General features: G+C 65.6%; 4 protein-coding genes across 9 annotated transcripts; 1 reads left to right on the top strand and 3 right to left on the bottom strand.

Moving 5' to 3' along the window:
• Positions 1 to 4415: 4415 nt before the first annotated feature.
• CDK5RAP3 (CDK5 regulatory subunit associated protein 3) lies at positions 4416 to 8502 on the bottom strand. Of its 3 annotated transcripts, none has more exons than XM_065856247.2 (14): positions 8408 to 8501; positions 8177 to 8234; positions 7746 to 7877; positions 7452 to 7552; positions 7324 to 7372; positions 6923 to 7101; positions 6586 to 6722; positions 6349 to 6502; positions 6141 to 6257; positions 5968 to 6043; positions 5302 to 5390; positions 5001 to 5206; positions 4701 to 4872; positions 4416 to 4623 (listed from the first exon to the last, which is right to left on the bottom strand). In XM_065856247.2, exons 1-14 carry the CDS (start codon positions 8411 to 8413, stop codon positions 4558 to 4560), a joined length of 1542 nt encoding a protein of 513 aa, XP_065712319.2. In that variant the 5' UTR covers positions 8414 to 8501; the 3' UTR covers positions 4416 to 4557. The 3 variants fall into 3 exon arrangements, with proteins under 3 accessions (XP_065712319.2, XP_065712320.2, XP_071674244.1); XM_065856248.2 differs by having other exon boundaries at positions 5968 to 6040; XM_071818143.1 differs by lacking the exon at positions 6141 to 6257 and having other exon boundaries at positions 8408 to 8502.
• A 174-nt stretch (positions 8503 to 8676) lies between these two features.
• Positions 8677 to 11581, top strand: PRR15L (proline rich 15 like). Of its 3 annotated transcripts, none has more exons than XM_071818130.1 (2): positions 8677 to 9256; positions 10123 to 11581. In XM_071818130.1, the coding sequence occupies exon 2, from the start codon at positions 10135 to 10137 to the stop codon at positions 10426 to 10428; it is 294 nt and encodes a 97-aa protein (XP_071674231.1). In that variant the 5' UTR covers positions 8677 to 9256; positions 10123 to 10134; the 3' UTR covers positions 10429 to 11581. The 3 variants fall into 3 exon arrangements, with proteins under 3 accessions (XP_071674231.1, XP_065712312.2, XP_071674230.1); XM_065856240.2 differs by having other exon boundaries at positions 8678 to 9346; XM_071818129.1 differs by lacking the exon at positions 8677 to 9256 and having other exon boundaries at positions 9358 to 11581.
• On the bottom strand, positions 11427 to 13772 carry PNPO (pyridoxamine 5'-phosphate oxidase). Its single transcript, XM_065856239.2, has 7 exons — positions 13680 to 13772; positions 13235 to 13359; positions 13060 to 13159; positions 12846 to 12899; positions 12363 to 12491; positions 12198 to 12268; positions 11427 to 12118 (listed from the first exon to the last, which is right to left on the bottom strand). Exons 1-7 carry the CDS (start codon positions 13722 to 13724, stop codon positions 11953 to 11955), a joined length of 690 nt encoding a protein of 229 aa, XP_065712311.2. The 5' UTR covers positions 13725 to 13772; the 3' UTR covers positions 11427 to 11952.
• Positions 13773 to 14214: 442 nt separating this feature from the next.
• Positions 14215 to 22208, bottom strand: SP2 (Sp2 transcription factor). Of its 2 annotated transcripts, none has more exons than XM_065856401.2 (7): positions 22072 to 22208; positions 20026 to 20101; positions 18750 to 19670; positions 17938 to 18232; positions 15934 to 16108; positions 15662 to 15855; positions 14215 to 14969 (listed from the first exon to the last, which is right to left on the bottom strand). In XM_065856401.2, the coding sequence occupies exons 2-7, from the start codon at positions 20086 to 20088 to the stop codon at positions 14869 to 14871; spliced, it is 1749 nt and encodes a 582-aa protein (XP_065712473.2). In that variant the 5' UTR covers positions 20089 to 20101; positions 22072 to 22208; the 3' UTR covers positions 14215 to 14868. The 2 variants fall into 2 exon arrangements, with proteins under 2 accessions (XP_065712473.2, XP_065712474.2); XM_065856402.2 differs by lacking the exon at positions 22072 to 22208 and adding an exon at positions 21708 to 21864.
• Between the last annotated feature and the right edge of the window lie 2728 nt (positions 22209 to 24936).

The following is a 24936-nucleotide window of genomic DNA, read 5'->3' as shown; positions in this document are numbered from 1 at the left end:
CCCCAGCGGGGCCGGGCAGATGTCCCTGCAGCCAGGACCCCCCCAGCAACTTTCTGTTCCCCCCGCAGCCACCCACCCAGGTCCCCAAAGCCCCTTCACTCCCCTGGGCTGAGAGGGAACCCCTTGTGTCCCCATGTCCCCAAGGAGGGGACAGTCCCAGCTGTACCCCCCCGCACCCTCCAGCTGCCCCCCGTTCTGGATCTGTCCCCCACAATGGGCCACAAAGGGCAGCGCTTGGTGGGAACCCCCCTCCCTCCAGAAGTGTGGTTGCTGAGGCAGGGGGTGGCGGGGAACCCCAGCCCCAGGGACCCCCCCAAAAACAGAGGTGCCCAGAGCTTGAGCACCCCAGGCCTGGGCACAAAACTCACCCCGAAACCCACCCAGGCCCCTGTCTGCTCCCCACGGGTGCCCGGGCTGAGGGGCTGTGTGTCCCCAGCTGCCCCTTGGGGTGGGAACCCCAGGTGTCCCCCCACACACCCCGAGCAGCCCCAGTGCAGGAGCAGAGAACAAAGAGGAGGAGGAGGAGGAGCGCGAAGACCCCGCAGCCCCCAGCCATGACAGCTGGTGCCCCCCAAGTGACACGGGGACAAAGGCGCCACGACAGGCGATGGGCCCTGGGACAAAGGGGCTTTGGTCCCCGGGGACCACAGGGATGGGGGGCCCTGAGCTGTAACTCAGGGGGAGTGGGGGGGACAGGGCACACAGGGACCAACCGGACCAGGGGGACAGATAGAGCTGGGGGCCACCAGCCCCCTGTCCCTGCTGGCCGGACCCTAGCACCCCAAAGCTCTGCCAGTCCCACACAACCCCCCCACGGCCACATCACCCCCAAACCCACCCTGACCCCAGGGCCGGGAGACCCCAAAATGTGCAGCTGTGCCCCTCCTCCGCGCCCCAAATCCCTGCCGGACTGGGTCCAGACCACCCCCAAACTATGTCACCCCCAAACCATGTCACCCCCACTCCCATGTCACCCTGCACTCAGGTCCCCCTCGTTCCATCACCCTGGCTGGGACCCAGAGTCCGTGGGGGTGTCTGGGGTGCAGGGTACCGGCGGGGGGTGACTGCCGTGCCGGGTGCGGCGGCACCGGGATGGGAGGGGGATTCATTAGCGGGGGGGGAAGAGGTGGTTCCAGCGGCCGCCTTGATTGATGGCCCGGGCTCCATCTTGTCACCGGGTTTTGTCTCTCGGCCGGGGGAGAGAAATGGAACGAGGAAGGAAAAAAAGCCCCCGGGGCGGGGGGGCCGCAGGGGTTGGGGTGCCCAGGGAGGGGCCCCTCGCCTGTCCCCGGGCTGTCGCGGTGATGGATGGCCCGGCCGGGGCGGCCGCGGCGCCGCAGCATCCTCACCGGGGGGGACACTGAGCCGGGGAGCCCCCTTCTCTGGGGTTGGGGGGGGGCCTGAGCAGCCCCAGAGATCGTGTGGGGGCTGCACGCCCTGGCATGGGGGGCAGCCCCCTCCCTCTGACCACACAATGAGCCCCCGTCCCCCAAAACCCCCCGGCTGAGCCCCCCCAGCTCATCACACCCGGGGGTGTTGCTGGACGGGGGGGGTGGCTGCACACGCAGCCCCTGGTCTGCTCCCCAAAACTAAACCTTGAGGATTTTCCCCTCGGCTCTTCTCTATCTTCACCCCCTGCCCTGGCTCTGGAGGAGCCCCCAAGCACCCAGAACCCCCCAGGTGGCTCTGGGGGGGCCGCAGGGCGGCGCTCCCCCTGCACGAAGCTGTCACCCCCAGCCCCGGGTGACACATTCGTCCCCGGGTGTGCGGGGGGCATCTGTCGCCCCGTTGCGTTTTGTTTTAACGAGATTTAGAGCCCGTTAAGCAGCTGCAGCGTCTGCCCGCAGGAAAGTGCGGGCAGAGCCGGGGAGGGGCGAGAGGGGGGGCAGGAGGTACCAGCCCCAGCCCCTCTGCCCTGCCCAGCCTCTGGAAACCTTGGGGCTGGCTTCTGCTCCCTAAAAATTGGCTGAGAGAGGATTGGGAAAGGGGAGAGAGGGATGCAGGAGAGGATGCAGGGAGGGAGGGACAAAGGGATGGAGGGACAGGGGGATGGGGGGGACAGATGGAAGGATGCAGGGATGGATGGACAGGGGGGTGCACGGGACAGCCAAGGGCACCGGGGCTGGCTGGCACAGGGGACAGCCGTGGGGATGGTTGGGGACAGCACGGGGGACGCGGCGGGGGGGACTGGCCCCCCAGCTGGTGCGGCCGGATCCGGCTCTGCTGCGCCTGGCAGCTAATTGAGTGAAATGGCTGTCAGGGATGTAATTAAAGGGGAGCGCGAGCGGTGGGGCAGGCCGCAAACAGATGGAAGGGCCCTTAATTGGTAATTAAATTCCTCCCTGGCAGGTGAGATGGAGCAGCAGCCGGGGGAGGGGGGGATGACACAGCCGGGGGGCTGGGGGTCCCTGTCCCCAGCTCTGCCTCATCCCTTTGTCTGCTGATTTCTGGAGAAAACCCAGTGCTGAGCCCTCCCGGAGCCACAGTCCCCCCTTCCCACAGCCCATCAGCTGATGACAGTCACCCAGTGCGGGGGGGACAGTCGGACAGGGGCCCGTAGGGAGCCTCAGCATTTTGGGGCGCTCCGTGCCTGGGACTGCAGGTCTTCATGTCCCCCTGAGCCCCGTGGTCCTCTCACCCACCCCAAGACCTCCCCGTCCCCATCCCAAGGGACAGGGACACCGGGGTGCAGGCAGGGATGGGCGGGGGGGCTGGAGACCTACGCGAGGACCTGCTGCCTTCGCCCTCCCCCCCGAACCCCGATGCTGAGCCCCCCAGACAAAAAGGGGTGGTTTATTTTTCTGTCATTGTGTCCCGGTAACCGGCAGATAACGGGAACAGCGACCGGCAGCGCCGCCCGGTATTTCCCCCACGATGGGACGCGGGGGGGGACACACACGAGGTGACATTAAAAACGGCCCCGTGCCCCGACCCTAACGAAGCCCCGAACGCGGGGGGGCCCCCCGGTGCATCCCAGCGGGTGAGGGGGGCGGGGTGGGCACCGCCGCCCTCCTCATCTCCCCTCGACTCATTTAATTCCCCATCAAAGCCCCCGCGATGCTGCCCTCTCCGGCAGCCGTGACCCCCGGCGGGGGCTCCGGGCTCTGCCGTGACCCGCAGGGGGGCCGGCGTCGGGGCCGGGGGGCAGCCCCATGGCGGGGGGTGTTAGTTACGGCGGATAAAGGCGCTTTATGGCCGCCCCAACCCCGCACCGGCTGCTCCCCCGCCGCTCGCTGTGGTGACAATGGCGCTGGTGACGCCGCGGCTGCAGGATGGGGAGCCCCCGGCCCCCCAGCACCCACCAGCTCCATCCCCGCGCTGCAGACACCGGTTAATTAGCCCGTTAATCACCATTAGTGGGGTAATGAGGGGCTCCCCGAAGCCGGGGCGTCTCTCTGTGACCTTCACTTGTGTCACCACCGTGGTGGTGGCCCAGTGGTGGCCACATAGCTGGCACTGGGCGGGAGGGTAACGGGAGGGACCGTGGGGGGCGACACCCCCGCGATGGGCCCGGGGATCTGCCTCATCGGCCGGGGGGGCCAGGGACGGGGTCCCACAGGGGTCCCTCGCCTTGCTCGGGAGACAACCGGTACCAGACCCACACCGTAGCCCCACGGGGGACGTGATCCCCCCGGCCCCACAACCGGATCCCACGAGGCCAAGACCCCCCCAGATCCACTGGGGACGGGGGTCCCCGCATCCCACGGCCACTGCGCCCCCGGCCCCGCAGCGACGGGACCCCCAAGGGGCGGGACACAGCCGGGCCCGACCAATGAGCGAGTGGAACGTCAAAGGGGGGGGGTGGGACAAAATAAGCACAGACACCAATGGCCTGTTGGGGAGGGTGTGGCCAATGCATGACGTCAGTGGGTGTGGCGGGCCCCGCCCAGAAGATGCGGGGGGCTCCAGCCACGCCCAGCCCAGTATGTCCCAGTACAGCCCAGTAGTACGGCCGGGCTGACGGGAATGGATGGGGGCGGCGGTGCCGGGGGGTTGATTAATGGGGACCATCGCTCACTGTCCGGCGGGGGCGGGGGGCCCCCCCAGCGCGGCGATAACGAGCGGCAGGAATAATGAGCGGTGTCACTCCACTTTTCATGGTGATGGAAAGTCATTACCGGCGTCACCGGCGGCGACAAGCGGCCATGAATCAACTGCTCTGCTATGAAATTAAAATCGAATCGCCCACCCCCCCCGTCACCCCACTGCAATCCCCCCCCCGACAAGGGCTTTCAGCCCTGGGGGGGCGGCTCTGTCCACCAGCAGGGAGACCCCCGACGAGGGCCACCCCAAGGACAAGGGTCCCTTGTCCCCAGGGTCACCCTGCAGCCCCCCAGGGATTGGCGCAGAGCTGTGGATTTTGGGGCTCCTCAACCTCCCCCCTCAGAAGTCAAACCCTGCAGAGAACAGCAAGATTGAGGGGGGTAGAACTTTGCCTTTATTCAACACCATCCACCCCGCAGCGAGGCCACGGCACTGGTACCAGCACCCCAGGGCTGTAAATGGGGAGGGGAAATGGGGGGCAGGACCCCACCTGGGTGCCAGTTCTGGGGGGGCTCACAGAGAGACCCCCATCAGGTTCACCGGCCGCCCGCCATAGCGCTTGGAGATGTCCTCCTCGATCTGCACGACAAAGCTGGGGGTCAGGAGGTGTGGGGGGCCAAGGGGACCCTGGGGAGGGTCCAACCCCTGCCCCTCACCAGCTTCTGCAGCTCCTTGGTCTTCTCCAGCAGCCGGTCGAGCTGCGGCTCCAGCATCCCCTGCTCGGCCAGGGCCTCGCGCTGCTTCTGCCCCATGGCTTCCCCCTTGGCCAGCAGCAGCTCCGCCTGCCGCAGCCGCTGCCGCAGCCCCTCGCTCACCCGCTCCACGTACCTGCAGGGGGGTCCCTGTCACCCCCATTGTCACCTTGGTGTCATCCCCACCCCAGGACGCCCCCCTGTAGAGCCCCACGCTTCCCCTCCAGCCCTGACCCCCTATTTTTGCGCCCCCCGAGCGAGGACCTGGGGGAGGCGAGGATGATGAAGAGGTGCTGCAGGCTGCGGGCGCAGAGCCGGCCCAGCAGCGCCTGGGTGCTGGCCAGGAGGGCACCCACGCGGGCGCTGCTCTGGCCCTGCAGCACCGGGGGGGCCAGCTGGAACTGGCTGACGGCCACCACGTCGGCCTCCTCCTCCATCTCCACCAGGCGCTGGGACAGGAACAGCTCCAGCTGCGGGGACAGGGCAGGGGACGCTCCGGAATGGCTGCTGGGGCAGCAGGACGGCGGCAGAGCCGCTCCAGCCCCGGCTGCCGTGTTGGACCCACCTCCATGAGCTCGTCGATGAACTGGCTGCGGGTCTCGGTGTGTTCCAGGAGTGTTAGGGCGTCCGAGCCGCAGGCGACCCCCTCGGGCACTGCGGATGAGTTGGGGGTTAGTGGGGGCGGGGGGGACCCACACGGCTCAGACAGAATGGCCGTACTCCACACCCACCCCCTCCCGCTCAAGGGGCTCAGCATCACCCCATGGTGCCATTTCGGGGGGTCCCCGATGGGTTTTTCACAGAATCACAGAACGGTTTGGGTTGGGACCTTCCCAGCTCCCCCAGTGCCCCCCCTGCCATGAGCAGGGACATCTTCACCAGCTCAGGTTGCTCAGAGCCCCGTCCAGCCTGGCCTGGGATGTCTCCAGGGATGCTTCATCCACCACCTCTCTGGCCAACCTGGGCCAGGCTCTCACCACCCTCAGGGCCAACAATTCCTTCCTCACATCCAGCCTGAATCTCCCTCCTTTAGTTTCAAACCATCACCCCTTGTCCTGTTGCAACAAGCCTTGCTCAAAAGTCTGTCCCCATCTTCCTTATGGGCCCCTTCTAAGTACTTTGTGCCCAGTTGGGGTGCCTGGGGCCACTGCAGGCAGGGAGGGGGTGGCACAGGCAGGTGGGTGCAGCCTGTCACCCACTGGGACCCCCGTCCCCTCTCAGCCGTGCTCACCCTCGGTACCGGTCTCCAGCACCGTGATCTGCGCCTCCTCACTTTCCCCATCTCCCCAGTCGATGCCGTCGTCCTGCTGGGAAAGAAAAGGGCACCCTGTGAGATGGGGGGGCCTGGGACAACCCCAGGTCCCCAGCCTGGTCCCCAGCCCCCGGAACCACACAGTCTCACACCTGGGGACCGGGCTCCAGTGTGATCCCCCAGTCGATCTCCTCGCTGGGGGCTCCCCCGTCAGCAGCGGCACCATCACCCCCCACACTGGGCTCCAGCGTGAAGTCCCCCCAGTCGATCTGTGGCGAGAAGGACAACGGATCCCCCCAAAAATCCAGGGACAAACAGCCAAACCCCGCCCGGCACGGCACCCCCCAGCCCCAGCCGTACTGCGTCGTCCTTCGGCTGCTCCAGCTGCTCCGGCTGCTCCTGCAGCTCCGGCCGCTCCACGTGCAGCGGCTGCAGCCCCGTCCGCCACTCGTACACGGTCGTGTTGCCCTTGGCCCCGATGTGCCGCACCAGGGGCACCACCTGTTCCGAGGGGCTGGCAGGGGACAGCAGAGCGTGGGGACTCCTGTGCGTGGGGAGCGGGGACGTGGGAGTCTGTACCCACGCCCCCACACCCACCTCTCGCACACGAACTCCACGCAGGCCTGGTACAGCTCGATGGCCTCGCTGAGCGCGCTGGCGCCCGCCCCGATCTCCGACAGCAGTGACGGCAGGTCCTTCACCAAGGCCAGCAGCTCCTGGCGCACGTTGTCACCCTGGGGACACAGCAGGGATGTGTCAGGGCAGGGACACCAGCAGCTAAAGTCCCCCTGAGGCGGCAGGGCTTGCAGAGCTGGATGTGGGCAGGATGGGGACAGAGGAGTGTGGAGTCACCCTACACCCCCCATGCCCTCCCGCTGTAATGTGGCACTGTGAGGACATCACAGGAGACACAGGGACCCCCGGCGGGACTCACAGCGATGCCGTACTGCTTGCAGGAGGCGAAGAAGCGCTCGCGCAGCTCGGCCGCCCGCAGCTGGCACTCCTCCTCGCGGCGCGCGAAGTCCCGCTGCGCCTGCTGGCACCCGCGGATCCGCTTCCGCAGCGACGGGATCTCGTAGCTGATGCTGCGCACCAGGAGGCTGGCGAGCTCGGCTGCAGGAGGGGGCTCAGAGGTCAAGCCAGACCCCCCACGAGACCCTCGTGGTGCCCTGGGCACCTCAGCTGCTGTCCCGGCCACAGGGCAGAGCCAGCTCGGGGTCCCCACCCTGGTGGGATGTGGCACATCCTGCCCCTCTCCCTGCCCACCCCATCCTCACCCCAATTTGGGGACCGAAAGCCACCTCCTGGTCCCCCCAGGGCTCCCTGCAGCCTCACCCAGGTAGGTGTTCTCCTTCTCGTAGAGGGACACGATCTCCTGCCAGTCCTGGGGATGGGGATAGTGAGGGTGGGGGAGGCTGCGAACACTCCGGCCACCCCCCCCAGGACCCCCACCCCATCCTCACCTTCATGCGCTGGGACGAGTAACGTCCAAAGAGGTTTTTGCTGGAAGCCTCAGTGCCCTTGAGGATCTCCACGATGCGCAGGCAATGGAAATAGTGCAGGTCTGTGGTGGGGGGGTACATATGGCCACAGGGGTGTCACCGGGGCGTCACTGGTACCACCAGCTCACCCCAGTGCCACCGACTCGCCGTGTCCTCCTCCCTCAGGGAGGTTCTCAGAACCAAACCCTGGGAATCAGGCTCCCGGTGTGATCCCGGCTGCCCGTGTCCCAGCTCCCCGGGCCCCCCCGCACTCACAGGCCCCCGCCAGCAGCTGCTTTATCTCCGGGTGCTCCGGCATGTCCCCCATGGCCGCGTCGATCCTCCGGCGGATGTCCTGAGCACGGCTCTGCCATCGCAGGCTGCAGTGCCTCCTGTCCACCAGCCAGTCTGCCGGGGGAAACAGAGGGAAACTGGGGGTCAGGGGTGGCCCCCCCCGGGGCTCCCCGTCCCCACCGAGCAGAGGGACAAACACCGCGATGAAGCCCCGGCTCCATCTGCGGGGCTGGGAGGGGCTGGAGGGGACGAGGGGGTCACCCCGGTGGTGACAACACCCCACGGCACCCGGGGGGGCGGCGCTGGGGCCGGTGACAAAGCCCCCGGGGCAGAACACGACTGACGGTGCCACCTCCCCCCGCCGCTCCCAGGGGGGCTCCTGCACGGGGGGACCCGGGCCGGGGGCGCCGTACCCAGGAGTTTGCCGGTCTGGATGTCGATGGGCACGTTCTGGATGTCCTGGGGAGGGACCTGCGGGGACCGGGACGCGGCGGGAGCGGCGGGAGCGGCGGGAGCGGGCCGGGGCTCCAGCAACCCCACCACCCGGGCCCGGCTGTCCCCACTGGGCCCGGCCTGGGTCCGTTCCCCGCTCCCGCTCCGCCCGCCCGGGCCTGGCCGTTCCCGGTCTCGGTCCCGGTCCCCACCTGCATGCCGCCCGCCGCCGCTGCGCTTCCGCCTTCTACCGCGCCGCCACGCCTCAGCCAATCCCCGGGCACGGCCGCCGCCACTCAGCCAATCAAAACGCGCTCCGTCCAACGAATCCCGCCTTCTTGCGAATCAGAAAGGAGCGATGTGCTGGCTGCGCCACGCGCCGGCGCTTCGATTGGCTGGAAGGACGCGAGGGGAGGAGCCGCCGCCGTCCAATCGGAACGGGCTGAGGGGCGGGAACAGGGGGGCGCCGCGCACGCATGCGCAGTGCGGCGGATCCCGGGGGGTTCCGATCGCAACCCGGGGTACCCCGGGTGTCCCAGCGCGGAACCCGGATTCTCTGCGGACCCACCTGCGGGGACCAGCCGCCCCGGGGTACCCCCTGAAGGGGGAACAGCCGCTCCCACCCCCCGGGGACGTCACTTCCCGGGGTGGGGGGGGGGGCTCACGCAGGTGCCACCATCCCCGAGCCAGCGCGTCCCCGTGGGCAACGTCGTGGCGTGGGGACGAGGTGGCGGCTCCTCCTCCGGCCCTCACGGCATCACCCCGTCCCTGGGGCTGGTGGCCGTGGGGCAGCGTGGGGACAGCGTGGGGACAGTGGGTGCCCGCGGTGCAGGAGCCGCTCCCGCCGCCCCGATCCCGCCGGAGTCACCGGTGCCACGACCTGCCCTGGGGGGCGGTGACCTCGCCCGGTGACACCGGTGACCGCGGGTCCCGCCGCGCTGGGGCTCAGCCCCGGGTTCCCCCGTCATGAATATTCACCGAGCGCTGGCCCGGCCCCGTGTTTGCTCACGGAGGGTTTGGCCGCGGGTTCACCTTGACGGGAGCGCCCACGGCAGCCGCAGGTACGCGGCACCTGCCCCGGAGCCTCCGGGAACCCAGGAGCCCCCGGGACACCCAGGAAACCCCGGGACCCCCAGACTGGGTGGCCACAGGTACAGGGTCCTGTGGTGGGGAGCGAGACCTGGGGTCACGGCCACGGTTTGGTGACCTGGCTTTGGGACAAGAAGGGGACAGGTGGTGGCACAGTGAGGGTGGGGGACACAGCAAACCAGCCCAGGGGGCTACCAGCTGCCTTCTCCAGTGTGGTGGCCCAAGTCTTGGTGTCCTTGTCCCCTTTTTCCCGCGCCCAAAAGCGATGCCAGAGGCACCACCCAGCAGGAGCCGGGTCTGTGGGGATGATCAGGGCTGAGTGACATGGGACACGGAGCTGGGAGGGGGTCGGGATGGGGGGACCCCCCCATGGTCACTGCTGGGTGCGTTCAGGAGCCACTGTCCCTGTCCCTGCCCAGGGCCACCACCTCCACTCTGGGGTCACCATCCCCATCCCAGATCACTGGGGCCCCCCCGATGCTGCTGCCTGTCCCTGCCAGAAGAAACCCCCGACCTGGGGGGCAGCAGTGACCCCCTCGCAGGGACCCCGACACCTCCCGGCCCCCACCTGCCTCCCAGTTCCTGTTCCTGGTTGTTACTGGGCGTCCTCCCTGCCCCGCTACCCATGGCTGATCCGGCACCTCCCGGCGGTGCTGCAGCCTTTGCCCCGGGCTCACCAGCGCCCAACATCCCCCCGGCTAAATTCGGGGTGCTCCTGTCCTGGGCCCCCCACAGCCTCACGGTCCCTGCTGGATTGTCACCCGATGTCCCTTGTCCGCCCGCACTGGTGGGGCCAAGGGACCCCCCCAGCAGGTCGGTGACCCCCGGTTGGTCGCAGGGCGCGGTGGCGATGGCCGAGAGCCACGGCTGGTGGAAGCTGACGTTCCTGCGGAAGCGCCGGTCGGTGCCCACCGTGCTGTATGAGAGCCCCGACAGCCACGGCGCCGGGGACAACGCCGAGGGGACGGGCGAGGGGGGGCCCCCTGGCTACACCGCCCGCCTGGAGAAGATCGTGGACAAGAGCACCAAGGGCAAACACGTCAAGGTGTCCAACTCGGGGCGCTTCAAGGAGAAGAAGAAGGTGCGGGCGACGCTGGCCGAGCACCCCAACCTCTGCGGCGCCGACGAGCAGGAGGACGAATGACCCATCGACACCCCCTGCGCGCCCCCCAGGGCCGCCAGACCTTGGAGAAGGGGCTTGGAATGGAGTTTATTTTGGGGAGAAGCCAGGACGCTGTTTAATCACAGCCCTCTGGGCTCCAGGCCCCCCCAGGGCAGGGGGAGCACTGGGGAGCGGGACCCCCCTGCACTGACTGTTTTGTGCTGGGATGAGGATGCTCAGCCCCGCTTGGTCACTGCGCCGTGTCCCCCAGCCCGACCCCCCCTGGGGGTGACACTGGGACAGGGGCTGGAGCGACCCCGGGGGGGCCGGGGCCTTCGGACAGCTCTCGCCATGGCTGCTAATTAACTGTTGTTAATAAACCAGGGCTGGAGGCAAAGGCAGCTCAGGGACCCCAGGGGACGCAGTGCCAGCCCCCACCAACACAGGGGACCCCCGCGGGGGGGACATGAGGGTGGTGTCCCCAGTGCCACCAGCCTGGGGTGTCCCCCCAGCGCAGGGTGCGGCTGTGGCCCAGCCGCCACTTCCCGGCTCTGACAAAAGCCACACGGTGCCAAGTGCCGGAGTCCAGGAACCCAGTGCCAGGGCCCCCCCCCCGGCCCCCGCCCTGTTTGCTCACAACTGCTCTTTGTCCCGGGCTGGCAGCGCCGGAGGATCCTCCCGGAGGGACGGGGGGGATGCGGGGACAGGAGCTGCTGGTGGCAGCCGGTGCCTGTTGGCTCCTCTGTGCCCATCGCGGTGACATCTGGGCTCCGGGGTGGGGGGACACCTGGCTGTGCCACCACCCCCAGCCCCTTCCCGGGACACCCACCTGTCACCCTGCGCTGTCCCATTGAGGTGACACCCACCTGCCCCACCACAGTGGCTCTCGTCAAGGGATGAAACCAAGGCCACCGAGCGAGCCTGTGACAGTGGCACGAGGTGTGTGGCACCCCCCACGGCCACCTAACTCAGCTCCCCCCATCCTGGGGACAACGGCCCGGCCCCAAACTGCTCATTATTAACCCAAACCCACCACGCACTCCGCACTGATCGGGATTTATTCTTTCCAAGCTCAGGCAGCGGGGGGGACACGGGGAGCGGCGCCACCGATCCCCAAAGGAGTGGGCTGAGGGTTGGGATGCAGCCAACCACGGGTGACACGGTGGTGACAATAAAGCTGCAATTCAATAAGTTATCGCAGGGAAGGGTGGCACTTGGGTTATTGCACAGACGAGCACGTTGAACGGTTCCGGCTCAAACACGACGCACGACACGGTGGGACACGGGTGGGGGGCGCTGGGGTCCTTGATTCCTCCACAGTCATTAACATGATTAATTAAGCACGAGCAGCACTGGGAGCTGTCACTCCCCATGTGCAGATGGTCCCTGGGACCCCCCAGAGAGCAGCGGGGGAGCTGAGGGTCCCTGGGGCTGGACCAGGACCCCCCAGCACCCCCGGAGCTCAGCATGTCGGGGAGGGGCAGAGCAAGGCCACCCTGTCCCCCGGGGGTCACAAGGGACAGGCTTTGGCACAGGGGACGCTCCCGATCGGTGGCACCGGTGGCCTCACGGGGCCAAGCGCTCAAAGACCCACTCGCCCTCCCCTTGGTGCGTCATGTCCCCCGGGGGGGCCGCGCCGTCCCGCAGGCGCCGGAACACAATGCGGTCGTGCAGGCGGTTGGTTTGGCCCTGCCAGAACTCCACCACCTCGGGCTGCACGATGTAACCCCCCCTGGGCACAGAAACACGCGGGTTCAGCGGGGAGGACACCCACCCATGGGTGGGCAGCGCCCGCGGCCCCCGGGGCTCACCAGTACGGCGGCTTCGGCACCGTGGTGTCCCGGTACCGCTCCTCCAGCTCCGTGTTCTTCTGCCTTAAATACTGCGGGGATGGGAGATGGCGGTGAGTATGGGGGGTGACACACAGGGATGGGGACGCGGGGACACACGGGATGGGGACACGGGGACACACTCACCTGGCGGTCGGGGATGACGGTGCTCTGCTGGCTCACCACAGCCCCGATCTGGCTGCTCCTGGGCCGCGAGTGGAAATACCGCTCCGATTCCTCCTCCGGCAGCCGCCGTACCGAGCCCTCGATCCGCACCTGGGATGGGCACCCGAGGCTGGGGGCTCCTCCTCAAGGAACCGCTCCGCATTCCTGTGGCTTTTCCACCCCAAAAATGCAGACACCCCCATCCCATCCATCCCATCCCATCCATCCCATCCCATCCCATCCCACCCGCAGGGGTTGGGACCCAGTGAGCGTGACCCCCACCCAAACGTGACCCTCATCCAAACGTGAGCCCCACCCAAACGTGACCCTCACCCAAAAGTGACCCCCACCCAAATGTGAGCCCCATCCTGTGCAGGAGCAGCCGCTGCCTGACACCGTCCCCAGGGTCAGACCAGGGTCCCTCTGCCCCTCCGACCCCCCCACATCCCCGGGACCCCGACTCACCTGTCGGTGGAGGGGCTCCCAGTAAAAGACGAGCGAAGCGAAGGGGTTGGAGTCCTGGGGGGTGGGAGAGGGAGGACAGAGCTGTCACCAAACCGCTTCGAAAACCACAAAAATCCCACATTTTGCGGCGGCAGAGCCTCGACCCAACCCAGGGCTGCAAAGTTGCTGTTCCACATGGGGACCCCCCCAGCCCCCCGGGACCCCCAGCCCTCACCAGCTCCTTGCCCTTGCGGCTCTCGTGGTTGGTGAAGAAGCGGAACCCATCCTGGCCAAAGCCCTTCAGCAGCACCATGCGGGCCGAGGGCTTCCCGTCCCTGCGGGGGGAGGCGGTGACAGGGCTGTCCCCCCCATGGTGGCCAGAGACCCTCAGTGTTCCCTCCCGGGCTCACCTGGTGCAGGTGGCCAAGCACATGGCGTTGGGCTCCCCGATGTCCGGACACCCCGCGGCCTCCTGGAACCAGACCCCGAACTGCTGGATGGGGTCACGGGAGGCCAAGTGCTGCTCCTCGAAGGCCTAGGGGGGACACGGGGGACACTGTAAAGGGGGGGACAGCCTTTGGGGGGTCACAGCAGGGTCAAGGGCACGGCCAGTGCAGGGTGACCTGAGCACTGGGGGTGCAGCGAGGAGAGGGGGCACCCCGAGCTTTGGGGGCACAGCCAGCAGGAAAGGGGGGTCACCCCACCCCTTGGGGACAGCCTGGGGTGTCACCGCAGCTCCAGGGTCACCACCAGCAGGATGGGGGTGTCACCGCAGTCCTTGGGGACAACAGGGGGCCATCCCAGCCCCAGGACACAGCCAGGGGGCCCCGCTCGACCCCCGGCCCCCGGTCCCACCTCCACGTCCCCCCGGTAGCTCTTCCGCAGCGGCCCCAGGTCCATCGCGGCGGCGGCGACGGGACCCGGCGGAGCCGAACCGCGCGGCCACGCCCCGCCCCGCGGCGAATCACGGCCACGCCTCCCCTAACAGCCAATTGGAAGCGAAGAAGCGCGCCCCCGCAAGGAGGAGTGTGGAGTGCTGGCAGCCGATTGGAGGGGCTGAGTGGGCGGGACGCCTACACCCGGAAGTGGTGTCAAGGCTGTAAACAGGCACATGGAGGGGCTCTTAAAGGGACAGCGACCCCGGAGGCCCGAGCGGGGGACGGGAAGGGCGGGCGACAGGGACGAGAACGCGGGGCATTGAGGGGACAGGGGGACAGGGACTCGGGGACCAGGCCAGCCAAGATTTACCTCCGGCGACTCAATTTATTCTGCAAATAAACCTCCTAGCTGGGTCCAAACCAGCTGAGCGGTTACAGGGAATAAAGTCGAAAATAAAAATAATCAAGTCAGGAAATGCAGAAAACAACCTCGGGAGGTTACAACTAAAAAATAAAGTGGATTTGTTTAATTTAAAAGCTCAAAAATAACACGCCATATGTTTTTTTTTTTTCCTTTTAAACATGTAGTAAACACAAAAGCGATATAATCTATGATACAATGTACACTGTACAGGGGGTAGGGAAAGGAGCTGGAGCCCCAAAATTCTGAAAGGAAACGCCACATCACTTAGAAATGGGAAAGCGGGGAGGAAGAAATCAGAGAGAAACAAAAGCTGGAGAAGAAATGCGGGGAGAAAAGGGGGCGAGATGGGCGGCGTTTTTAAGGAAAATTAAATAAAGACGAAGAAAAGCAACTCGGAGCGGGGGCGTAAGGCAACGATCTCATAGAAAAAGGGACTTTCCAAAGGGGCGATATCAGTATTTATAGCTATTTATAGACTTTAAATATAAAGTAGGAATGTGCTGCGGAGCTTCTCCCGGCCCGGAACGCGCCGTCCCCTCCCCGGCCGTTAGACGTGTCACCGGGCTCGGGGACCCGCGGGGACGCTCGGTCCCTCGCGCCCTTCACAAGGGGCTGGTTCTGCTCGGGGGTCTCCAGCGGCGTCACAGGACGGGCAGGATGTCCCCTCTCCGCGGTGGGGACGCTGGTGTCCCGGGAGGGTCTGTCCACGTGGTCGGGAGGTGTGGGGCACTGTGGGGCAGCCCTACAAGTTCTTGGTGACCAGGTGGGTTTTGTAGTGCTTGGTGAGGTGGTCGCTGCGCATGAAGCGTTTCTGGCACTGCACGCACTCGAAGCGCTTGTCACCTGCGGGGGAGAGTGGGGTCAGTGGGTGGCAGCCAGCGTGTCACCACCCTGGTGACACCGTCACCTGCCCACTTGTGTCCCTGCGGTCCTAAAATCAGCCAGAATAGGATAGCGGGGATCTCCAGGGTGGCAGTGACACTCCCCTTGCCCCAGCCCCTCTCTGTGACACCTCTGTCCCCAGCATCACCCAAGGGTGCAGAGAGCCCCCTACATTCTCCAGTCCCTCCCAGTAACCCCAGCAAATCACAGGGACAAGGCACTGGCCCACGATCATCCCAGTCAGCGGTTCGGGGGGGGTTCAGGACCCCGTGAAGGCTGTGTCGCAATCAGGGGCCAAATCACGATTTGGGGGCTGGGTCATGATTTGGTGACTGATTTGTCATTTGGGGGCTGGGTTACGATTTAGTGGCTGGGTCATGATTTAGGGGCTGGGTTGTGATTCAGGGGCCACATCGCGATGTGGGGACTGGGTCACGATTTAGGGGCTGGGTCACAATTTAGGGGCTGGGTCACAATTTAGGGGCTGGGTCACGATTCTGGTGGGCAGGTTGCAATGTGAGGGCCCTGTTGCGATTTATCAAGGACCAGGTCACCATTCAGGGACTGGGTCACGATTCGGGGGCCCTGTCGCAACTCGGGGGCTCTGTCATGATTTGGGGGCCCCGTCACGACGCATGGCCGAGGCCACAGACCTGTGTGCGTGCGCGCGTGCCGCTGCAGCTCGTCGCTGCGCGTGAAGCGCTTCCCGCAGAGCACCCAGTTGCAGACGAAGGGCCGCTCCCCTGTGTGCAGACGCACGTGGGCGCGCAGCAGTGACGTCTTGCGGAACGTCCTCCCGCACTCCAGGATGTGACAAATGTGCTTCTTCTTCCCCGGGTCTCCCGGCCTGGTGAGAAAAGCCACCGTTAAGCCTCGGGGATGGGTGTGGGTGACACGGGGTGGCCCTGTGCCTCTCGGTGCTCACCGCTTGTCCCCGTCCTTGCAGTTGGGGCAGGTACACGCCATCCGCCGCCGCTTCTCCCCCGGCTGCAGCTCCCCGGCCAGCGCCTGCTCCATCTGCAGCTGAATCTGCGTGGGGCTCAGCCCGCTGATGGTCACGTTGTTGCCGGACACGTTCTGCACCGTCAGCTGCTGCTGCCCTGGGGGGGAATTAAAAGGAGGGGTGGTCAGGCTCTGACCCTCTGTGTCAAAACCCTGCAGAGGTGGCTGCAGGGAGGGGAGACCCCCCCGTTCACGGGAGGGGACACCCCGGAGCTTGACCCCCCAGCCCCGCATGCAGCACCACCCTGGCCCCCCTGCCACCACGTGCTGGTCCCCACGCGGGGCCGGTAAGTCCCTTTTTTCTGAATATACTGTGCGGTTTTTCAAAGTTTTCGGTTTGACCCTTCGGGGTGGGGAAAACGACCAAAGAGGAAACAAAAAAGAAACTTTGAAAAAACGTGCAATATATTGATCAAAAAAACGGGACTTACCCCGGGGGGCCCTACGGGCTGCTCCACGCGCGGGCGCTCACTGCGGCGGCGGCCGCGCCGGGGGCTGGAAAGAAGAAGACGGCGTCAGCGAGCGGGATCGCTGCTCTGCGGGCAGCGAGGAGGAGGAGCGGGATGTGGCGGTGAGGAAGGGGCGAGCGCAGAGTGGGGGGATGCGACTGGGGGCATGGGCAGAGCGCACGTGCTGCTGCGAAGGCACAGGCCAAGACAGCTCTTTGGTGGCACTGAGGGACATGTGGCCACTAGCACGTCCCGGCTGAGCCCCGACTCAACTCATTTCAGCCCCGGGCAGCAGCCAGCAGGTCCTACCGGTCCCGTTCGGCATCCCCCAGCCCGGCGCGGGCAGCGGCGCAGGCGGCAGCAACATCTGCCTGTGGCATCTCGCAGCTGCTCCCACATTTACAGGCAGAGTGGCAATTAAAACCCCCGTAAAAGCCTCCCCGGCGAGGCGGGTGGCCGCTGCGGAGCGCAAAACCACGCCGGGCCAGGGTTTTTGTGCTGACAGCATTTAGTGAAGGACAGAGAACAGCTTCCAACTGCAAATCCCAGCCAGGGCTCCTGCCGAGGGACAAACCGCCGCGCGGCAGCAGGTCTGTCTGGATCGGGGAGCAGATAAAGCTCCCGCAGACACCTCGGCTCGCTGGTGGCACCAGGACGGGGCTGGGGACGGTTTGCCACGCAGGAGGTGAGGGTGGAGTGGCTGCTGGGACGTGTCCCTCCTGGCAGCGGGGACAGACACGCTCCAGGGCTGTCTGCGGCTCCCAGACCACTCCAGCCACTGGCCAGCGCCACGTCTGGGGACTTTTGGCTTAAGACACTTGTCCCTGGGAGGTGATGGGCTAACTCCTGGGGAATGCTGATCCCTCACTGGGGCTTGAAGGAGCACAGAGCCTGTGCATGTGTGATCACACGTCTCCTGACTCGGCTACTGGGAGCCCAAACCAGTGGCCACCGCACCCCACGGACGCTGGGAGATGTCCCAGCCCCACAACTGGGCTGTGGGATCTGCACGAGGGAAAACCCCAGCGCAGCACACCCCTCTGCCCCGCCGCGTCCAGCTCTACAGAAAAGAGTGGAAATGGCCTCAAGTTGTGCCAGGGGAGGTTGAGGTTGGAAATTTGGCATAATTTCTTCCCCAAAGGGCTGTCGGGCATTGGAACAGGCTGCCCAGGGCAGTGGTGGAGTCACCATCCCTGGAGGGCTGGACAGACCCAGAGATGAGGTTCTCAGGGATATGGGTCAGTGGCAGGGGTGGGGGAATGGTTGGATTTGATGGTCTAAGGGTCTTTTCTGACCTCAATGATTCTCTAATTTCAGTCAGCAACTCTCAGCCTCAAGGTCTCAGGGATCTGCTGACAAACTTGCAACATCCTCACCACAAAAACCTGTTACCAGCAGGGCCAGAGGGATTTTGTCCCCAAATCAGGGACCTGCCTATGTCCCGCTGTCCCCCCTGCTGCAGAGCAGGATGCGCTCACCTCCGCTGTTGGTGATGGTGACAGGGACGCCCTGGACCTGCACGCCGTTGATGTTGATGGTCTGCATGGCCTGCGCTGCCGCCGCCAGCTGCGCCGCATTCAGGCTGATGATGCCCCCAGCGGGGGCGATTTTTGGCAGGGGACGTTCCTTGCGTGCAGGCGGTTTCCTGCCCCCGCTCCCAACGCTGCGGGACACGGGGCTGCTGCAAGAGGTTCCAGATGGAGCCACCGTCATGGCCGGGGTTTCCTGGAGCAGCACAGTCTGCAGCTCCCCCGACAGCGTTTTGAAGTAGAGCTGGCAGGAGGAGAGAAGAGGAGTGAGTCCCCTCTAGCGCCATCGTCACCCCCACTACACACCCCAGGGATCTGGGACAAGCCACGGAGCAGGAGAAGCTGCCCAAGCATCAACAGAGCCTTTGTGGCCTCCTGAGATAAGGCCAGGCTTTGACACCTGGTTCCCAAAGGTGACATTAAGACTGTGCTGCTCCCCATGTCCCTCTGTCCCCCAGAGCTCCTGAGCAGGCTGGCGCATCCCAGCCGAGCTGGTGGCACAGCTCGCAAGGCCAACATGCTCCCTCAAGTCCTGTAAAAGCAGGTGACTGGCAAGAGAGACTTAACAGAGCTCTGTGGAGAGAAGAGCTGCAGTCCCAACCCTTCTTAGACATCAGAGAATCCGCACGAGCAATACCTAAACTGGACGCCAAGCTGAGGATGTTCAGCACCTCATAAAACACTTTGGTTTTGTAAAGCCCGGGTCAGAGCTGGGAAGAGAAACAGGGCAGAGGGATCTGGCAGGCGGCCACAGGAGGTACCTGCGTGGGAGTGGGTTCCGTCGGTTGGATCTGGAAGTTCTGGGAGGATTTTTGGGGGACGGTGGGGAGGGTGGCGGAGGCGGCCTGGACGACGCGCAGGGCCTGCTGTGGGATCTGCACCACCTGCGGCTCCTGCTTGGGCTGCAGCACCTGCAGCTGCTGAAGCACGGCTGGCTGCCCCGCGCCCTGCACGATCAGCAGGTTGCCGCCCGCCTGGATGATGTTCTCCGCCGTCGTCTCGATCAACACCGTCTCCACCTGCTCGGCCACTGCCACCGCCTGGGCAGGTGACAAGCTTTTCTTCCGAGTCTTTTTGCCAGGTTTCGTGGGGCTCTCGGCGAGGACCTGAGCCTGTGCGCCCGGCTCACCAGCGTTCACCAGATTATTCATGGGCAGGGTCAGCGTCACGTTGCTGCCGCCGGGGAACTTGACCACGTTGCTCCGCACTGGAGACGCTCCACCCTTGTGCACTGGAGCCGGTTTGATGGGTACTGGCTTGTGAGAGGAGGAGGAAGGGGTGAGGATGGCTTGATTCGTGCCTGGAATAATCTGGATCTTGTTGGGCTGGACCTGGATGGTCTGTCCGCCCTGGAGCTGTGGCACGGCCTGGTACTGGATGCTGGTGGATGAGCGGGTGCCCTTGTTGATGACAGTTGGGTTCTGGATGGCAAAAACCAGCTGCCCCCCGGGGTAGGAGGTGCCAACCTGAGAGCCCTGGATCTGGAAGAGGTTCCCTTTCGATGACAGGATCCCAAAACTGTTCTTCCCGGAGCCCAGGGGGAGCGGAGCGGGTTTGATGGGGACCAATTTGCGAGGCGTTGGCTGGGGAGGGGCAGGAGGAGTCACGGCGGCTTCCACGGCGGGGGGACCGATTTTGCTACATGTGGCTGCGAGGAGGGCGAGGGGAGACGGTTGGGAGTCCTGCGGAGCCGGAGGGAGACGGGTTAGAGACAGGGGCTTATGCCAAAGCTCTAGAGATCACGTCAGCGAAGGAACGAGTACACACTATTGAAAGCAACTGACTCCACGCCAATGAGACACCCCTTAATATTATTTTCAGCAGGGCCTGTTGCGATACGACAAGAGGTGATGGTTTTAAACTAAAGAAGGGGAGATTCAGGCCAGATATAAGGAAATTTTTGATGCTGAGGGTGGTGAGAGCCTGGCCCAGGTTGGCCAGAGAGGTGGTGGATGAACCATCCCTGGAGACATCCCAGGTCAGGCTGGACGGGGCTCTGGGTGCAGATGTCCCTCTGTCCCACGTCCCTGCGCTCACCTGGGCGGAGGAGGCGGCCGGCTGCAGGTACTCGCTGGGGCTGACGGCGGCCGTGGCGGCCATGCTGTCCCTCGAGCTGCGTGAGGAAGCAGAGAGACGGGGCAGTGAGACCGCGAACCGAGCCTGCGGCTCCTCGTTGTGCACAGGACACCGTCAGCGAGCGGGGACGGCGCAGGAGGCGCAGGCATTGTCGGCCGGTGCAAAAACCCATCGCTGGGTCTCAGTACAACTCCAGGAGAGGAAAGTCCTCCAGGTAACGAGAATGCACATATAAAACCCGAGGTGACACCCTCAGCTCCCCCCGAGCCAGGCGCCTCCTCCCTGGGAATGCAAAGGCTTTTGCCAAACAAAAAGCTGCCAAGAAAGTGATTGGGACACGGGCCAAGTCACCAAGGAGCCTGCTTGCCAAAGCCTGGCTTGCCAAAGCTCCACAGAGGCTCTTTCACAGGGACCGAGCACATAAACTCCCAGGAAGAGCCAGGGCAGCATCCCCGGCACCCGCATTGTGCGGAAAAGCTTTTCTGCCCCAAAAAGCTGGGAGCTGGTGCGGCTGCATCTCCCCTTCCAGCCCCCACTGCAAACAAGAATAAGGCTGAGCTGGCCAGAGAGAGGGACACACACCAGGGGAGGTGCTGCGGGCCCCAACAAATAATAACGCCCAGGGGACAAGGCCGGTGTCACCGCAGTTGGGGCACAAACCCCCTGTAAGTTTCTCCATTGCACAATTCACACCCGAGTCCAGCAGCGCCAGTTTCACCTCCACAAAACCATCACCTGCTCAGTGTTTGCGCTTCTTCTCACCCCAGGAAGGGTTTGCTGAGCAGTTCAGGCCCCATTTGTCCTTCTGCAAACCCTCAGACCAGCCTCAAGAGAAGGAGGACTCCCTCTTTAGGTAATTAAAGCAAATTGATTCATAAAAGTCACGTTTCTCTGGCCACCTCCTCTTCCTCCACTTGTCACAAGCGCAGTATTGCACAAAAACCATCTCTCTACAGACTGGAAACATCTCCTCACCCCCTGCCTTTTTTGGGGGGCGAACATGATCTGAACTTTTCAGCGCTCTGTTTAAGCCAATGGGCACACCTGACCCAAGTCACTGCGGCTTTAATTAGCGCCTTGAATGTGAAGGTAAATCAGAGTCCCCTAAAATCCATTAAAGGTCTCAGCAACTGCGGAAAAAAAATGCTCGGGATTATGAGGCAAAGCACAGTCACCCTGGAAAAAACACCGATGGCAGCAGTCCCACTTGTTCATCAGGGCCGGGAAGGCAGGAGCTCAAACACCTGCGGATTCACAGATCAACAGCAGGAAATCAAGCGATGTCTTAGAATAAACCGGCTAGGATTTCTGTTGTTGCCGTTTCAGGTCCGGGTCTGACTCCAATGACAGCGCAGGCGCTGCATCGGTTTGTTTTCTCCTTCCCTGATGCTAGGGGTGGAATTCTCTGGTGTTTTGGCTGAGTTTGAAGAGGAGAAGCGGCCAAAATAAGGCGAGAAAGGACCGCACCGCCGTGCTACCGAGGCTACCCGGGCGTCCCATCCGTATCCCCCCGCTGCAACCCCAGCCCGGGACGGCTCCCCCGGAACCAGCCCAAATCCCTCCCCACATCCCAGAGCCCACACCGGGGTGGGGGTGAACCCCTTCCCCACGCAGCCCCCCCCAAAACCCACAGCGGCACCCACCTCCCCAGCACCGGGGCAGCTTCTCGCACAACCCGCTCACAGCATCATCCCGCCCCGGGGGCCCCCCCGGGGGTCGCCCCGCCGGGCACCCTCGGGAGCGCGGGGCGACCCCGGAGGGGCCCCCAGCACCGCCCGGGCACCCCCGGCCCGCCCGGCGGGCCCTCCCGGCGGCGGTCCCCGGGGAGGCGGGCCGAGGCGGCGGGCCCGCCCCTGACCGGGCCCCGGCCCCGGAAGCGCCGCCCGGCTGTCGGGGAGGGCGGGCCGGGGAGGCCGCACGCCCCTTCCGGGCCCGACGCCCCCGGTGCTGACGCCCCCCCGCGCCGCCTCCCCCGCTCCGGCGCTGCCGCCGCGACCCCGCACACACCGGCCGGAGCGGCGGCGGCGGCTCCGACTCTCTCACGGCGCCATCTTCCTCCTCCGGGGCCGCCCGGGCACCGCCCTGGATGACCCGCCCCTCGGCAGCCTCTTCACCAATCCGCACCCGGCTTGCTGGCGCTCTGGCCAACAGACGGCGAAATTCTTGTTCTCCGGCCAATCCGCCGCGGCTTGCCGTTTGATGGGCAGGTCCGCCGAGCAATAGGACTCGTGATGGAGTGACAGCTCCCCCACTGGACCCGGATCTCCGAGGTGACGGACGGAAGCGGAGACCCAATGGGAGGGCAGATATCTGACTGACAGCGCGGCTAGCTAATGGAAACAAGCCTAATTAGTCGCCTTCCGCTGATTGATTGACAAGTCTTCGATGCGGGGGAGGTGGACTTCCTCGTGGGCGGTAGCCACCCAAAATCCGCCTCTCGGTTGGTCGCGGCTATCTTGATTGACACGTAGAGAATACAATAGAAGACGGGAGGCAGCCAAATTCTGCTTGTGATTGGCCACCCGCCTGTGTGTGGGCGGGGCGTCTGAAACGTTGACACCTGATGACAGCAGCGGCGTCGGGGAGTCCCGGGGATCCCCGTGGGGGTCCCGGGTCTTCCTGCAGGCACCGGAACGGCCGCTCCTGGGACCCCCGAGCCGGGACCGTCCGATCCTCTGGGCAGGGCCCAGCAGCCGCGGGGCCGGGGGTGCCTCCGGCGCTGCCCCCCCGCCCCGTCACCGTCCCCTTGGGGCCCCCAAACACGCGTGGGCCGGCCCCTGCCCCCCCCCGCACCCCGGCGTGCGGGGGTGAAAACCGGGGTGAGGTGGCCTGAGGGGACCCCAAGCCTGGTGGCACCAACACCCCCCCGCTCCCGAGAGACCCCAAGCCCCCTGGAATGGGGGTTCCCCACGGTTTGGGGTCCCCAGTCCCCGCGCAGGGTCTGGGTGTTTGGACGGTGCTGGGGTCCCGGTTGTCACCCTCCCGCGCTCCCCTTGCAGCCCCGGGTGCACCAGCCGCCCCTTCCCCGGCCGGGGGGGGTCCCCGCGTGTCCCGGTGCCAGACCCCGGGGTGCCCAGCTGGCTCCAGCCCCCCCGCCGGGCCCAGCACCTCCCACTGGAGCCAAATAATTGCTCGGTGCTTTGTTGTGCAGTGTCTGTGGCCCCGGGGCCTCCATTTGTGGGAACTTGCTGTGGCGAGAGCCTCCCTTTTAATTACCCCCCCTCCCCACGCTCCTGCTTACTCACCGCCTGGCACCGCCACCCTCGAGCCCCCCGGCCCTGTGCGGGGGTCCCGTAGGCACATCTCGGGTGCTGGGTGGGCACCCGCACGCCTGGGTCCTTGTTCCCCAATGGGAGGGGGCGCAGGTGGAAGGGGAGGGTCGGGGCTGGGTGCCCTGGGAGATCCCCTGGGTGGGGGCCACCCATGGCCACCCCCGGGACCCGCCTCGTAAAGCCACCGCAGCCACCAACGCTCCCCGCACCGCCCCAGCGTCATCCTCCACATTTTGGGGACACGGGGACACCCACGTGCGGGACGCGGCTGCGCCACGGTGTCACCCTCCCTGTACCCCATTTCTGACCCGGCACCCCGGGAGTGGGACCCCACAGCCCAGCACAGCTGGGGGACACCCTGAGGTCCCCATTTGTTGAGGTGACAGTGATGTGGGGGTCCCCGCGGGCTCGGTGCGGAGCCGGCTGCACCCCCGCCGTGCCGGGGGGCCCGTGGTGGCCCTGCGGGGAGACCCTGGGCGGGTGGCGGTGGCGAGAGGCCACGGTGCCCACGGGGACAGCGCTTGGCCGGGCGCCCACGCGGCCTCGGCTCCACTCCAGCTGCCGGAGCAAGTCCCAGCCTGCCGCTCCCTGCCTCAGTTTCCCCAGGCGGGCAGTGACGCCGGCTTTCGGCTGTGAGCCTGGTGCGGACGCGAGTGTGGGCACGATCGCTGTCACCGTCCCTGGGGAAGGGACATCCCCATGGCCACGGCTCTGTGCGGCGGGGTGGGGATGGGGACATGGGGACAAGGGGCTGTGTGATGAGACGGGACAGGGACACAGGGACAAGGGTCTGTGCAGTGAGGCAGGAGACAGGGAGACACAGGTTGGACAACAAGGCTGGGATGGGGACAAGGGTCTGTGCAGCGAGGTAAGGCACAGGGACCTGGGCTGGCACAGCATGGCTGGGATGGGGACACAGGGACACAGGTCCATGCAGTGAGGTTGGGACAGAGCCACAGAGCCACGGATGTGCACAGTGAGCCAGGGGACAGGGACACACAGGGTGGCACAGCAAGGCTGGGATGGGGACCTGGGGATATAGGGACACAGGGACAAGAGGACGTGGGGACACAGGCCCACGTAGTGGGGACGTGTGTCCCATCCCCGGTGCAGCTGCATGTCCTTGTCCCCAGTGCATCTCTGTGTCCCATCCCTGGTGCATCCACTTGTCCCTGTCCCCAGTGCATCTGTGTGTCCCATTCCCAGTGCATCCACATGTCCCATCCTCTGTGCAGCTGCATGTCCTTGTCCCCAGTGCATCTGTGTGTCCCATCCCTGCTGCAGCCACCTGTCCCATCTCCAGTGCAGCCATGTGTCCCTATCCCCAGCGCATCCCTCTGTCCCCAGTGCACAACGCTGTCCCCACCACCGTGCCGGGCAGGTTTCCCCACACGCATTGCCTGCCAGCCGGGCTGGTTGGGTACAGATAAGCAGCGAGATTACACGGGACTAATTAAAACCTGTCTTTAAAAAACTCTCTGCCGAGCCCTCAGCTCCCTCGCCGCGGCGCAGAGCTCGAGTCCTGACGGTAATTCCCGATCCCGGTAAGAAACGCTCCCTCGGGGCACGGCACAACCTGGCACGGGAGCCCCGTCGCGAT

This window comes from Patagioenas fasciata, chromosome 22 (assembly GCF_037038585.1).
Source record: "Patagioenas fasciata isolate bPatFas1 chromosome 22, bPatFas1.hap1, whole genome shotgun sequence".
NCBI classification, from domain to species: domain Eukaryota; kingdom Metazoa; phylum Chordata; class Aves; order Columbiformes; family Columbidae; genus Patagioenas; species Patagioenas fasciata.
The sequence above is the reverse complement of the archived record's forward strand: the minus strand, read 5'-3'. Positions and strand labels throughout refer to the sequence as shown.

Bases quoted from the DNA above. Each gene is read 5' to 3' on its own strand.
- SP2 (XM_065856401.2), bottom strand. From the start codon at position 20,088: ATGGCCGCCACGGCCGCCGTCAGCCCCAGCGAGTACCTGCAGCCGGCC. The intron at 18,233-18,749 runs GTACCTCCTGTG...TCCTCCTGCCAG, and splicing joins CGGAACCCACTCCCACGCAG to CTCTACTTCAAAACGCTGTC. The intron at 15,856-15,933 runs GTGAGCACCGAG...TTTTCTCACCAG, and splicing joins TGCAAGGACGGGGACAAGCG to GCCGGGAGACCCGGGGAAGA.
- CDK5RAP3 (XM_065856247.2), bottom strand. The intron at 7,878-8,176 runs GTACGGCGCCCC...TTCCCCCGGCAG, and splicing joins CCAGACCGGCAAACTCCTGG to ACTGGCTGGTGGACAGGAGG. The intron at 6,723-6,922 runs GTGAGTCCCGCC...CTGTGTCCCCAG, and splicing joins GCAAGCAGTACGGCATCGCT to GGTGACAACGTGCGCCAGGA.
- PNPO (XM_065856239.2), bottom strand. From the start codon at position 13,724: ATGGACCTGGGGCCGCTGCGGAAGAGCTACCGGGGGGACGTGGAG. The intron at 12,492-12,845 runs GTGAGTCGGGGT...TGCCCATCCCAG, and splicing joins GGGAGCCCCTCCACCGACAG to GTGCGGATCGAGGGCTCGGT. The intron at 12,119-12,197 runs GTGAGCCCCGGG...TTCTGTGCCCAG, and splicing joins GTGCCGAAGCCGCCGTACTG to GGGGGGTTACATCGTGCAGC.
- PRR15L (XM_071818129.1), top strand. From the start codon at position 9,910: ATGGCTGATCCGGCACCTCCCGGCGGTGCTGCAGCCTTTGCCCCGGGC.